This window comes from Vipera berus (genome assembly GCF_964194415.1).
Source record: "Vipera berus genome assembly, chromosome: 4".
Classification (NCBI taxonomy): Eukaryota; Metazoa; Chordata; class Lepidosauria; order Squamata; family Viperidae; genus Vipera; species Vipera berus.
The window spans coordinates 20,459,159-20,474,596 of record NC_138206.1 but is presented as its reverse complement, the minus strand read 5'-3'; the positions used below and the strand labels follow the sequence as shown (position 1 = coordinate 20,474,596).

General features: G+C 42.0%; 1 protein-coding gene across 1 annotated transcript in view; it reads left to right on the top strand.

Annotated features, from left to right (window-relative positions):
- Positions 1 to 330: 330 nt before the first annotated feature.
- Positions 331 to 15,438, top strand: part of ARHGAP20 (Rho GTPase activating protein 20) — a gene marked incomplete at both ends in the record, with an annotated part of 92,413 nt that continues 77,305 nt past the window's right edge. The window contains one exon of the mRNA XM_081326543.1: positions 331 to 429. Within this exon, the coding sequence (XP_081182669.1) occupies positions 331 to 429 (99 nt within the window). The remainder of the gene's footprint in view (positions 430 to 15,438) is intronic.

Here is a 15,438-nt window from a genome sequence, read left to right as displayed (position 1 = left end):
CCTCAGCTTCCATTTCTGGGTGGAGCCTCGCCGCAAAACTTGGGTAGTGTTGGCCTCGGGGTGGGCGGGGCCAGCCGTGCCGCTGTCTGCCGCACTCGCTTTGCTTCTCGTTGCGCTGAATCCGCTCTTGGCGCTGGCTGTTGCTGTGGTGGAGGCGGCGGCGCTTTTTGCGCGCTTCTTGGTTGCGCTGCTGCCTTCATTTTCCATGAGAGCCATCCGGAGAGGCTCCGGGAAGGGCTGCCGCCTTTTGCCCAAGATAGAGGACCAGCCTGGGATGACCTCAGGCTTGCTTTGGGCTGTTTGAGCAGCGCGGCGATCAAGGGGAATCTAATGGAAGCGATGTCCCCGCAACAGGATCACATCGGTCAGGGGCGCTCTTCCTCCCTGACCGGGGGGAATCGGCGCTCCGCCGCTTCGGAGGGCAAGAAGGTGAGAGCTCCGACGTCGTGTTCCCCAATGCAGAATCGCCGACCGGGAGGAATGGAAAGCCGGCTCCCTCCTTAGGCAAATGGGGCAGGGAGGCAGGCTTGCGCGGTTTGTTTCCTTCCTTCCTTCCTTCCTTCCTTCCTTCCTTCCTTCCTTCCTTCCTTCCTTCCTTCCTTCCTTCCTTCCCTGCCCGATCCTTGCAGGTGGATGACCCTCCGTTGCTCCTTTCCTCGGAAGTCAAGCCAGTTTAATTGCAACCTTTTCCCACGCCTAGGCTGGTCGTCCTGCAGCCCAGAACCTGGAAGCCGTGGCGGGTTTACTTGGGAGCAAGCCCCACCGAGATCAGCGGGATTCCCTTTGATAAAGGCTGGCGCTGCAATCTGTTAAAGAAAAAGGTGGCCTTTTTTTTTTTGATTCCCCAGGTGTTGCTCGTGTCCCCCCCCCTTCCTCTTCCCGTTCTGCCTTCCCCTTTTTAGGTTTCCCTCCCCGCCGCTTATCCCCCTTTTCCTGAATGCAGTCGGTTAGCTCCGTGTCTCGCAAGGGGGCGAAATAAAACGTGCGAACGCCACCCTAGGAAGGTCGCCATCCCGGGTCTGCCCGAGAACCTTTCCCCTGCCCTAGCCTGCTGTCGGCGTCGCCTCGGGGGAAAGCGGGCAGGTCCGGCGGCGGTGTTCGTTCTCCTCCGAGGACTTGCAGCCGTAGGTCAGTCACTGTGAGTCGTGACTCGGAGGAGCTCGCCCGCCCGCCCACAGCTGAGCCCCGATCTCTCTGGCGCGGTTGTGCCCGCAATACGCCGCCTCTTTTGAAAGCATCAGAAGGGTTGGAAGGGGAGGTGCGTTATTTCCCGCCCCCCCCCTCGCGCGCAACCTTCTTTCCCGCAGGCGGGTTTGACTTCCCCTACCCGGGTTCCCTTGGCTCGTGGATGGCTGCACTTGACCGGGGAAGGATGGAGGCCAGCGCGCCGAGTGACGATGCGCTCTTGCAGCTGCGCCGGGAGCGCGCTCGTGGCTTACAAATATTACCTTTCTGAGTGGGGTTTGTGTATGTGTGTGTGTGTGTAAGATCCGCGGTCCATTACCTTGAAGATGGTTTCATCCCAGGGACCAGGGGCTCTGCTGGCATCGCCTTTGGAATAACAGCAGCCGTCTCTCCCCCCCTCTGTGCTTTTTCAGTGGAAGAGGTGCAAATTCAAGAAAGGTTAGCCTCTCTTTTGAGTGGTTTTCTCCCCTGAAAGCTCTCCTGCCTATCTTAATTCTGAGTTTTTTTCTTCTAGGCTGCTGTCCTGGGTAGGAACTTGAACAATGAGACTTAACTGCTGAATTCACAGGCATGGGGTGACGGTAATGAGAGGCCCTTAGTGCTTTCTATATTTTCCTCCTGCCTTTAAAATAACTTTACGTGAGGGAGGCTGGTGTTGGTATTCCCAAATTAGATTGCAGGGGGGAGGAAAGAGACAGGGGTGAGAGCTCTGACCTCAAGGCAACCAATAAGTGTATCACTATGAGTTATTTGGACCGTCTCTCTCTGTGTGTAGTCTCTTTTGTACTAGATTCCAACAGCCAAGGAATTCTAGAGACGTACAAACAGGACATCAGGATGTTATCTTCTCTTTCTATATTTGTTTTCCCCTGACAGCAGCTAGACCAGTGATGGCGAACCTTTTAGAGACCAAGTGCCCAAACTGCAACCCAAAACCCACTTATGTATTGTTGGGTGCCAGGTGGGCGTGGCCCATTGGCTGGGCGTGGCTGCAGTGGTAACGGCAGACTGGGTGGGACTAAAAAGTTCCATCAGTCAATTCCAACTTTGCGAGATCTTTTTTTTTTCCCCTAAGAAATTGAAATTGATTGATTGAACTTTTTTTTTTTGCACACGGCGGCAGAGGCCTAAAGCGAAAAGGTTTTATAAAACCCAGCTGAAGGCCTAGGACTGGGGTGACAGCGTGCGTGCCCACAGAGAGGGCTCTGCGTGCCACCTGTGGCATGCGTGCCATAGGTTCGCCACCACGGTGCTAGACTATGACACACGCTGGACCAGGAGCTGCTTTTCAGTTTTACTTGATTTAGGAATATATCATGTTGCATTTCAAAACAGTTTACTAGAGTGGTGTGTAGAGAATTAACAAAATATTGTAATGTTGAAAAATCTTGTTCAGGACTGGCTTGCTGGCCAGCCTTGTGTTGTTCTAGATCAGGAGTAGGCAACCTTGAGTCATAAAAGAGCCAAGGTTGCCTACCCCTGTTCTAGATACTGCATTTTTCCTTCTCTTTGCCAGTTTGGTCTAATGGTTAAAGCTCCAGGCTTGAAACTGGGAGACCTTGAGTTGTAACCCTGTCTTAGCCATGAAAACTGGCTGAGTAACTTTGGGCCAGTCACACTCTTTTCAGCTCTATCCATCTCAGAGGGTTGTTGTTTGCTGGTAAACTGGTAGGATGAAGGAGTAATATATATGTTTGCTGCCCTGAATTATTTATGAAATAATAGAAGTGGGATATAAATAAATTCTGTGGCCACTTGTAATATTCAATTCAGACTGGATTGTTCCCAGCACTTACGCAATTCTTGTTCTTGTTGTTCTATTTCTCTAAACTTTAAGATTCTCCCAAGCCTTCCACAATCTTTCTTTTAAGCATGGAAGGTGCTCGCCTTGATTTTTTAAGGATGCAAACTCAAAGAATGAGTTTTGTTTTCATAGTATATAGCTGAGTTGTTTATAGTGGCTAGTGATTCTTACATTTGGAGCGAGTCATTCTTTTGATCCCCCCCCCTGCACGTTTTTGTACATGTTTTTACCTTGGCATCCAAGACAATGAATGTGTTGTCCCTTAGAGACCTGCTGTCTTCTACAGACCTGTGTCTGTAGATGGTGCCATCCATTTATGAAATTTGGATGACTTTTTCTCTGGAAAAGTAGAAGTGGGTCTGAGACCCTACTAGTTATACAGTCTGTTCTGTGGGCTCCTATCAGATTTATTGATTGCATTTTTTTTTACAATTGGAACATAGATAAATGAGTTCTTTTTAAAAAAGCTATTTTCAGATCACCAGTTTTCTGACTCCAAAGTCACTCACTCTAGATGATGATGTCTTGAGTTGCTGAGACTTGAGTTCCTGAGATTACAGATGGAGTGTATAGACTACAGATGGAGTGTATTGTGAACTCAAGGATGTGTCTAACAAAAGTGGGACATAGATGGATAGAGGTTTGAGTGATTTACAGTAGATGGGTAAAATTTCAGTTGATTGCATTGCTCCTACAATAGTAATAGCTAATAAACTAATAGGTCTCCCTACCACTGATCATGAATTTGGTAGCCATAACAATGCCTCAGGTAGAGTGATGTTACTAGAGAATCAGGATTTTTCCCCCAAAAAAGAAGACTTATGGACTCATTTTGGGACTCATCACAGAATTTTGGCTGAGCATGTTCTTTAGCTTGCACTTGGATTCAGAGCATGGATGTCTTGGTATTCTCTAAAAAAGGGGAAAAAAGATTTTCCAAACCTGAAACCTGCCTGCCCCAGTTTAAGAACTAAAGCTTCAAGCTTCAGTGTCCACACTTAGAAAATTTGAATACAGGAAATTTCAGCAGAATCTGTAGCAAAGCAAAATAGTACAAACAAGGGTGAGTGACCAGTTTCAGACAGCAATGTGAGAAAGGCTAGAATTGTTATCTGAATGGTTCAGCATGATTTTGAAAATAAAGGATTGCAGAATCTAGTAGGAAAAGGAACATTTGAATTCTGCTTCAGGCAGGGGAATTTTGTGTTAAGATGAGATAAGCAATAAAGTGATCATTGATGTTGGAAACCATTACTTTAGTAATTAGGATACTCCAAGTTTTAAGATGATGTTGTAATGCTTGTGTACTGTTGCACAAAATTCCTCCTTTTTTATGTGTGTGGGCTTCCCACAGTGTAAGAAATCTAGCAAAAAAAAGTGTGATTTATGAGTCAGTGATACATTGGGATCCTGAATACTTCAGCATCTTCTTCTTTCTCCCCAGTTTTTTAAACTCTGCTCCCGATAGAGACCATTCCAGAATAAATAGAATGAAGAGTAAGGGAGGAAGCAAGCTAAGAAGGAAATCTCCTATTTGCAGGGTTTGCATTAAAATGTCATTAAATCCCGGCCAGCACATTCTCCTTAGAGAATTAGTACAGCGGGCTGCCAAATGCTTATTGGGATTTTAAAGCCTGCCTGGGTTATTATAGAGCACATCATAAATATTTCCAGTCTTGATCACATTGGGAAGAGAAAAATGGGAATACCATATATGTAGTTTCTCTCTTGGATGTCAGCCCTCAAGCCCAATGTGAGACTGGTGTACTAATAAACAGCTCACTAGAATCAAGGACATTGAGCATCTGAAATGTTCTTCAGTTTGGCATTCAATTGAATGTTTCATTTCAACAAGAAATCATTTTGGTTTATCCTCACCAGAATAAAGGTCTGTTGAACTGGAAGATAGAAAAACGTTCAGGACATCCAAAAGGCTTAACAAATTTGCTGGAGCATAAGGTTTTCAGGACTAGAATTCTCTTCGACCACTGGAGTGTCATGACTAACAAGACCCCTTCCTATTAGGGTGCGTAAGTCTCATTAACTTAGCTTCTGCAAGTGCGTAAGTAAGATTGCACAGTCAATATTCTTAGAGGATTGTTCAGTTGCATATGTATTGTATACCAGAGGTCCCCAACCCCAAAATTGCCAGGCCATGGCCTGTTCAGAACCGGGCTGTGGAAGCATGCGCAGTTCCAGTTGCACACACTGCAGGAGGGTATAAGCGCATCCATGCAACTCCATTTCTGTGAGTGGCAGGTGCGCATGCCCACTGCTTGTGCAAATGGAGCTTCATGTGCGCACTTGCCCGCTGCATGCGCAGAACCATCCTCCCTCTCTCTCTCTCTCTTTTTCACACACACACACACACACACACACACACAAACACACCATTGGTCCGCAAAGCCGGAAAGGTTGGAGACTGTGGTTGTATACAGTTAGTCATCAACTTACAACCATTCATTTGGTGGCCATTCAAAGTTACAACAGCACTGAGAAAAGGGACTTATGACCAGTTTTCACTCCCATGATCATTGCAGCATTCCCATGGCCACGTGATCAAAATTGGAGTACTTGGAACTGGCATGTATTTATGATAGTTGCAATGTCCCGGGATTCCATGTGATCATCATTTGTAACTTTCCCAGCCAGCTTCCAACAAGCAAGGTCAGTGGGAAAAGCCAGATCATTGACAGCCACATGATTCATTTAACAACTGTAGTGATTTGCTTAACATCTGTGGCAAAAAAGGTTGTAAAATGGAACAAAACCCACTTAATTGCTTTAGCAATGGAAAGTTTGGGCTCAATTATGGTCATAAATCAAAGACTATCTATACAGTACTATAGCTTTTTTCTGTGTTAAAACTCTACTTCCTGGAAAACCCTCCAAAATACTTGAGAACATTTTATTCATTGCTTAAAGATGCAATACTTGTCAACTCTGCATAATATCCAGCAGAACTTAATATATAACTGATTGGGGTGCTGGATATGAGAGCTATGTGATATTGATTAAAATGTTGGAATAGGAATAGACAGATCCAGGTTATAACCTAACTTCAGCCACAGAAGTTTATTAGGTGACTTTAGACCACTCGCCCTCTCTCAGTCCAACCTTTTAGTATTTTAATTTAATTTTATCAAATTTCAAATTGATTTTCAGCAATAAAAGCAAATCACTAAAGAGAGAGACGGGATATTTTGGAAAAGTCATTATCAGGTACGGCCTAAAGCTGCTTGTCCCATCCTGTTGTCCTCTGAAGGTTCTCTTCTCACACAGTAATCCACTGACTAGCTAGCATATTTGTTGTATTATGTTAAATTAAGGGAAGAGTTATTGTTTGTGCCAGTTTTCTTCAACTTAGTGCTTTTCAAAGATAGCATACTGTACTTTTCAGAAATGTAGGATTGTTGGCTGCAAACTCCGTGATTCTTGTGCAAATCAGCCAATTGTGATATTATTTGAGTAGGATAAGTAATAAATCATGATTTATTTGCCTTGCAAACCTACAGTAGCTAGATTCGCACACCAAGTGAAAGCCAAAAAAGCATGTTAAGTACAATGCAGTTGTATGAACAAGGTATGAACAGAACAAAGTCCTCTGGTAGCATTTCTGTGCGTCTGTTTTGTAGTTGCATAGCAGGCAGAAGTTCAAAAGGTGAATAAAAGTTTAATACAAACAACAGATTATTATCTTAAGAGCTGCGTGAATTTCTGCTTGTCTTGTATCGGGATACCTGCCAGAAAAGCCACTTGTGAACATTGCTCTTGGTATGACAAGCTGTTCCTGTTCATAAATCATTTTTTTACATGAACCCTTTGTTTTAAAATGCTGTGCCTTTGGGTATCTGGCTTTTGCATTAGGTCAGGGCTTTTCATCTTTTTCACCCATTGTGCCACTTTTAGGATATGGCAACATCCGAGTACCACCAGTCACCTAGCAAGGTGTCAAATACTTGATGACCCTAACCCCCCCCAAAAGGAAAAAAGTGATGAAGTACAGGTAGTCCTCAACTTTCAACAGTTCGCTTAGTGACTGTTTGAAGTTACAGTACCATTGGAAAAAGTGCCCCTGAAGCCACAGCCGAGCAAGACGCCTGCCTGCCTGCCTGCCTGGCGGCGCTCTTCCTCTTGTCCGAGGTTTTCATTGTTGTGAGCATTTCTGCTGAGGATTGGCAGTGGGGATGGGGTGGGGGAGGGTGTTTGGTTTTTATTCCCCCCCCCCCCGCCTACTGGGTGGTTGCAGCAGGTTTTGGTCACTTCACATGACCCTGGGACACTGTGACCGTCATAAATATGAATCAGTTGCCATGCATCTGAATGTAAATCACAAGACCCTGGGATGCTGCAACATTCCAGCCGATTGGTGCTTCTGGTCTCAGAAGTGCCAGGATCAGCGCTGAGCTCCAGCTGGAGCCTGGTGCTGATTCTGGCGTTTCCACTGAGCCCTGACAGCCCTGCAGCTCCAGCCATCTCTCATTCAGGCTTGTGCAGTGCTACCACCGGTTTAGCTCATTCCCCTCCCCCACTACCACTTTTCTAGGATGGTTGCGTACCACCTGCCAGGTGCCAATGTACCATTGGTTGAAAAGCCTTGCATTAGGTGACTACCTTGAATGCCTTTTAAGTCATATATTCAGCCATTGTATATTGAATTGTTATATTACAGAACTTCTTATGGGGCCTGGGATTTAAGCTGTATTCACTTATTAATATAGTTTGTAAAGGAATATTACCCCAGCTTTCTATCCAGACTATGTAATGCTGGAAAGGGATTAAATAGGTATGATACCCTGACTTTAAAGCTGCAGAGTTTAAATGTAAGCTCTATTGAAATTAGAAGATCTTACATGAGTTTATTAGGAAGATGAAAATGGTTCCTAGAGCTAGTCTATAGAATCCCTTGAATTTGTTGATGTCCTGAACGATTTAACTCATTTTTATCACTGTTTTTGTTATTCTGACATCATATGATTGTATCTGTCAGAAACTATCAGATAATATATTATTGCTAAACATTGGTGTCTGATGATTTCCATCTGGGGATCGTAGGAGCTTTGGTCCAACATATCTAAAGGGCCTTGGGTTGGGAATGGAAAAAGCTGCTTCCAATAAATATTGTTTCAAAAATAATTGTTATGAATTTGCTTTTTCATTTCACCAATACTTCAACGACAGCTTAAAAAGTAACATGAAATTACCACAGACTTTAGTACAGGGGTGTCAAACTGCTGGCCCATGGGCCGGATGCACCATGGCGAAACCACGCCCACCCCATTGCCAGCAATGGAAGAAAAGTCGCGATACGTCACAATGTCACGTGACGTTGCAAGTTTGACACCCCTGCCTTAGCAGAACTAGATGGCTACAGATCTCCATCAGACAATGTCTAAATATCAACTTTATGGCTTCAAAATGGTCACTTCTTCATTCTCCTTATTCAGACTCTGTATTTGCTTTGATAAAGAGTTTGAGAGCATTTGGAAGCCTGTATCCTTTGTTACCATGTTTTTGTTGACCTAAGAATGCTAATACCGTGTATAGATTTTGAATGATGGTGATGTTGATAATGGTTTTGTGGCCCCATGTTCCATCTTGCTAACATCTTTTTGGGAAAGTGGCAATACAGGTAGCCCTCAACTTACAGTCACAATTCAGCCCCATTTTCTGTTGCTAAGTAAGACAGTTGTTAAGTGAATCACTGCACTTGTTAAGTTAGTAACACGGTTGTTAACTGAATATCACATGACCCCAGGACACTGCAATCTATAAATACATGCCAGTTACCAAGCGCCTGGATTTTGATCATGTAACCACAGGGAAGCTGCAACGGTCATTTGAAAAACAGTCATAAGTCCCTTTTTCAGTGCTGTTGTAACTTCAAACAATCACTGAACAAATGGTTGTAAGTAAAGGAACACCTGTGTGCAGAGTATGGAAAGGGAGTAAAAAAAAATAAGCAGACAAATTAAAGCATGAATAAAGAAAAAAAAAGACAGGAGATATAGTTATAGCGACCACATCCCCAACTCTATTTACTACAAGTATTTTTGCTGTAATAAATAACTAAAGGGACATCACTCACCCTTATTTTATTCCCTGATGTATGCCAAACCCTTTACTAAGCAGTCAAATTAGTCTTAGGTATTAAATAGAATGTTCAGTATGCTTGGATGCTAACATTTGTAGCATTTATTTCAGTTCCCTTCTTCAACATATCACTATCATTTCCATATACTTCTCTGAAATAATTCTTCTTGCATTCTCTCACTTGAATTTCATCCCCATCTATTTCATTTCTTCAATTTAATTCCAGACAGTGTGCAGGATGCTCCTTATTTAGCCCTCTTAACCTACTGTACTTCCACAAAGGATATATATATTTATTTCAAAGCAAAATTGCTATGCGTTTTCTCTGCTTCTTTTAACCCCAACTATTTCATGCTCACTTTGTGTACATTCGTTACAATTAACTTTTTGTCTCTGTACTGAATATACAATATTTTTAGCTCCTTATATTTTTACAGCAAATTCCCATTCTTGGCATTTTTTTTTCTTCCGCTACTATTTCTCTACTTCATCATTCCACTGGGCATCCTTTTTTCATTCTTTCTTTGGCATAATTTCACATTCTCGATATAGTAACATAATACTTTTAACTATTCCAGGTGGTTTCCTCAATCTCTTTCCTTATTTATTTATTTAATTATTTATTTTTATTTAATTAGTTTTCTATACCGCCCTATTCCCGAAGGACTCAGGGCGTTTTACAGGGCCATATTTAAAAGACAATATAAAATTAAGATAAAAAATAGAATTAAAAAGAATTAAATTAATTAATAGCCCAACAATAAAACAATGTTAAAAACTTGAAACTAAAAACCCCTCAGTCCAGGCCAGATAGATCGAAAAGCCAGGTTTTCAGGTCCCGGCGAAATGAGCACAGGTTGGGGGCAGTCCGGAGTTCCACAGGTAAATCATTCCAAAGGGCAGGCACGCCCACAGAGAATGCCCTCCCTCTGGGGATCATCCGCTGGCATTCCCTGACCGGCGGCACCCTAAGGAGGCCCTCCCTATGGGAGTGCACAGGACGATGGGAAGTTGATGCTGGCAGCAGGTGCTCCCTAAGATAATCCGGGCCCATGCCATTTAGGGCTTTATAGGTCATCACCAGCACCTTGAATCTCCTATCGGCGCATCAGCTCCCTCTGGTCCTGGATGAAGCGGATTATCTAGACCCGTACCAATCGGGTTTCAGGCCCGGGTACAGCACAGAGACGGCATTGGTCGCGCTGGTGAATGATCTCTGGAGGGCTCGGGACAGGGGACATTCCTCTGTTCTAGTCCTATTAGACCTCTCAGCGGCTTTCGATACCATCGACCATGGTATCTTGCTGCGGCATCTCAGGGGATTGGGAGTGGGAGGTACGGTCTTACAGTGGTTCTCCTCCTATCTCCAGGGACGTTCGCAGTCGGTGTTGACAGGAGGGCAGAGGTCGACCGCGAGGTCTCTCGTTTGTGGAGTTCCTCAGGGGTCGGTCCTCTCGCCTCTCCTGTTCAACATCTATATGAAACCGCTGGGTGAGATCATTCGTGGTTTTGGAGTTGGGTATCATCAGTACGCTGATGATACTCAGCTTTTTCTTTCGACCCCAAACCACCCCAGTGATGCCCTCAACGTGATGTCCCGCTGCCTGGAGGCGGTTTGGGTCTGGATGGGGAGGAACAGACTTCAACTCAACCCCGACAAGACTGAGTGGCTTTGCATACCTTCATCCCGGGTCTATTCGGATATCCCATCTCTCTCTATGGGGGGTGAACTATTACCCCCCGTAGATAGGGCTCGCAACTTGGGAGTCCTCCTAGATTCACGGCTCACCTTGGAAGATCACATAGTGGCTGTAACTAGGGGGGCTTTCGCCCAGGTTCGCCTGGTGCGCCAGTTGCGGCCCTATCTAAGCCGGGATGATTTATGCACGGTCACTCACGCGCTCGTGACCTCTCGTCTAGACTACTGCAACGCTCTCTACATGGGGCTTCCCTTGAGGACCACCCGGAGGCTCCAACTGGTACAGAATGCAGCCGCGAGAGTTGTGTTGGGAGTCTCCCGATACTCCCATGTTACACCTCTGCTCCGTGAGCTGCATTGGTTACCAGTTGTCTTCCGGGTGAGATTCAAGGTACTAGTAATGGTGTTTAAAGCCCTACATGGCAGGGGTCCAGAGTACCTTAGGGAACACCTGCTGCCGGCATCAACTTCCCTCCGCCCTGTGCGTTCCCACAGAGAGGGCCTCCTCAGGGTGCCACCGGTCAGAGAATGTCGATTGGTGGCCCCCAGGGGGAGATCCTTCTCTGTGGGTGCCCCGGAACTATGGAATCAGTTACCGGTTGAGCTCCGGACGGCGCCTGATCTTCGCTCCTTTCACCACGATCTAAAAACATGCTTGTTCGAACAAGCCGGCCTGGCCTGATGGGGGATTGGTGGGGTTTTTATTGTATTTTATTGGGGTTTTATTATGTATTAATTGTTTTTTAGTGGGCATGTATTTAATCATTTTTTAACTTTTGTAATTCTGTGTTTTTTATTCTTGCCCTGTTCACCGCCCTGAGTCCTTCGGGAGAAGGGCGGTATAGAAATATTAATAAATTAAATTAAATTAAATAATAGCCGTTTGAAATTGAATTGAAGTGTACTCACAATTGGATTTTATTCTTTGATCCTGAAAGCAGCATGTGCTGGCCAGTCTTTTCAATTAAATAATTTCTCAGCTGTTCCTTCCAGTTTTATGATCTCGATTGAATAGAGAATTAGTATATTAAGATCATAATATGTCAAATGTGTTTGAAGATTTGGAAGGCATTTCTTTTTCTTTCTTTCAGAAAGAAAAATTTCTGTCCAGAAATGTAAAAAATGAAATTGGTTGTTTTTAGGTGTCTTCACAGAGTGAACTACAAGGTCTAATTTTTTACAAGTGGGTACTCTGTATTTATTTATTTATTAAATTTATATGCTGCCTATTTCACCAAGATTCTGTATGATTAAAGTGGCTTTGATTTGCAGTGCAGACATGTTTCAATTTCCCATGATCAAAATAATTAGGATAGCAAGGTGATCTCTGTGTGTAATTTCCTACACATTTAGTGACATGTTTTTTTTAAAGTTCCTATCTATTTTAGTGAGGGATACCTTTCTCCATATGATATCCTTCATGTGAATATGACTGTGATGCCCAAAATTACTAGTCCGAAAAGTGTAACCTATAGTTTAGTTGGGTTTAGAGATCAGAATGAAATTTTAAATGTTTTCTGCTTCATTGTTTTCCTGAAAAGGTAAAAGGTACAAAGCAAATAAAATTATATTTGATTTTTATGAATAAATGATCAGAAAAACTATAAGAACATAAAAAATATAAATAAAATATCTTTAGTTGCCAGGTTCTGGGTCCCTTCCATCCAAAATATAATGTTAGGCTATTTTCTTTATTTTTTTTTATTTTAATTCCATTTATATCCCGCCCTTCTCCGAAGACTCAGGGCGGCTTACAAGCTTAGCAGTAGCCTTCATTCTGATGATACATATGAAGTGTTAAAGATGAGTACAAACAACCCAAGTTGTAAGGAAGATCAGTGAAGAAAATGAGTATGGTTTAGGCCTTTAGCTTTTTTAAAAAAGTTGGCAGTTGTTTTGCTATCCCCAAAATTAATTGGATAACTTCCATTTATCTAGAGCAGGCATGTCCAGCCCATGGGTCACATGTGGGCCTATACAGCTAGTAATGTGGCCCCACAAGATCATAAACATTTAATATGTGATTTTTAGTGTATACATTAATTACGGTATATGTTTTATATGCGGCCTAAAACAATTCCTCTTCACTTAAGGCAAGCCAAGAAATTGGACACCCATGATCGAGAGTGTGAATAACTAGCTGGTGATCTAAAAACATATTTGGCCCATAGGCATTTTTTTCTGGTTCATATCCAACTTACCAGATTTTAAGACATGGTAAAAATGTCCACATTTTGTTGAATTTGAGCAAATATTGCTTCTTTCTTTTTTCCATTCACAAACTATGTTCATACAATAGGAATTTGTATGTCTGTGTTCATATCTTCTGCAGGGTAGGGTGTGATATGGTAAATTTTTCACCCTGATTTGTTTAATTTACAGTATCTGACCATACATGTTGTGATTACGTTAATACAATAAAGCCTTAATTTGAGTATGTTAACTTTACATGAATCATTTGCATCAGTTTGCATCAGTTGCATAATAACTTTATTATGCAAATGACATCCCTTATAGCAATTGCATAATGACATAATTAATGTAAATGAAGTAATTTGGTATTTAACAGTAATGAACACCTCCTCCCCCAATTGGTCCAGTTATGGTTTCACTGTACTGCAGCGTGTAGATTGCTAATTCCTGGGTGACATTGAAATGGGTCATATATCATCCGGATGTTGTATGTTAAACATGGTTGTTTGCTGTGATGTGAATGAAGCATAGACTTACTTTAAAGGGAAGATGTTTAGAATTTTGTATCTTTACCATTGTTGTAATTCTGTTTCCACGCTTCATAATTACATCCAGTAATTAATCCAAAGTCACTCAATTTATTTAGAGTTTTATGTTAGGCAAAAAGGTAAATTTAGTTTTGTAATAATTCTATGATCTTGAGAGTACATTGCTGAATAATAGTAATCAAGACCAAGCTGTTCTCCATGGTAGTGAGATAGCTGAGTGGACATCAGAAATTGGCATTTTGTTTAGATTTACCTGTGCTGAGCAAGCATAGGATGTGTAACACAGGTCAATTTTTTTTAATCCTACTGGAAAAGAGGATGGGCACATTCTGTTAAGCATTAATCTGCTTGATTTATTTATGTACATTTGTGTGCACTTATGTAAGTTCTTGATTGAATGGCTGGAATTTTTTTAAAGAAGATGATTTGTGCTGAAATTCTGTAAAGTAATCTTGGCATTAAATCCTACTGGAGGAGATGTTTTTTTAAACATACCAAGACCAAAGTGGTTTAAAACAAACAAACAAAAACCTTAGTCTGATAGAATAACAAGTTATACTGTAGTTTTGAAGAACTCTAGATGACCATGATAGACGTTTTGGACATTGCAAACACTGGAACTAGTGGATTATATCTTAGTGGCTATGATTATTTTAAAGCCGGATTGAAACCTAGTAAACAATTCTTGCTTATGAGTGTTGGTGCAGGGGAGAAACACACACAGATGCATGCACACATACACATGTATGCCACTTCAAGTGTTTTCCAGTTCTTACAATTGTGAGGGAAAATGGAAGGTGTTGGGCATTCTTTGTTAAGATATTAAAGACAAAAGGGAATGTAGATCCCATTTCTAGTGTGTGTTCCTTTTTTTAATTTGCATGTCTTTCTAGACTTTAATGGAAATGGCAATAGTTAAAAACGTCTTGTTAAAAATGTGTATTATTTCATCAGATTTAATTTCTTCCAACTATTTTCTATTTCTATATCTTTCTATTAACTATTACACAAGTCCTATAGAAAATTATAGTGCAAATCTATTTTGGGGTGGGGATTAATCCTAATTCAGAAATTTCTTAAATAGTTGCCTGGAATGTTGTCTGTCACAACATTGTGAAATTTTTCTTTTCATTTAGGACACAAGACACGATTTTGTGACTGAACACTGTAAATAGATGTCGACTAAGTCTGGAGAAATAATAATCCATTTGTTTAAAAATGAAACTTCTTGATTTCTTCTATTTTTGTTCTTCCTTGGCAGAAATGCAAGTTGTCCACAAAAATAATGGCAGAGCTTTAGATTTATAGTACAGCTTTGTATTTCCACCCAGGAATGAGAGGCTGCAGTAAAATGAGTTCGTGCTATAGCCTGGAATTTGTGTGTATGTGTAAAAACATCAACTTATCTTTAAAATATCTATTTCCTATCAACATAGCCCATCATTCCAATGTTGCAGGTAGGACAGGAAGCTGTGTAGCATCCATCAAACTTGAGGCATATTTGAATATTGAAAATCAATAAGGGGCTAAGTTGGATTGATTGATTGAAAGAAAGGAAGCATACAAATAGCTGTCAATTTATGACCGGTTGTTTAGCTGTCATTTGAAGTTATGATAAACCCTCCAAAAGGTACTTATGAATCAGTTTTAAAGTTTGGACAGCCCCTCTCTTACAGTCATGTGAACTCATTTTTAGCACTTGGCAGTCAGCTCTAGGTACAGTTTTCAGTGTCCCGTGTTCATGTGACCACGATTTACACTGTTTTGCTGAAAAACAGTGTTTACTTCTGGTTTTAGGCAAAAATGATTAATGCATTTGCTTAATGACTGCAGTGTTTGCTTAATAACTGCGGATTCACTTGAAGATGATGATGATTTGTGTAATGACTGCTGCAAAAACAAGGTTGTAAAATTGG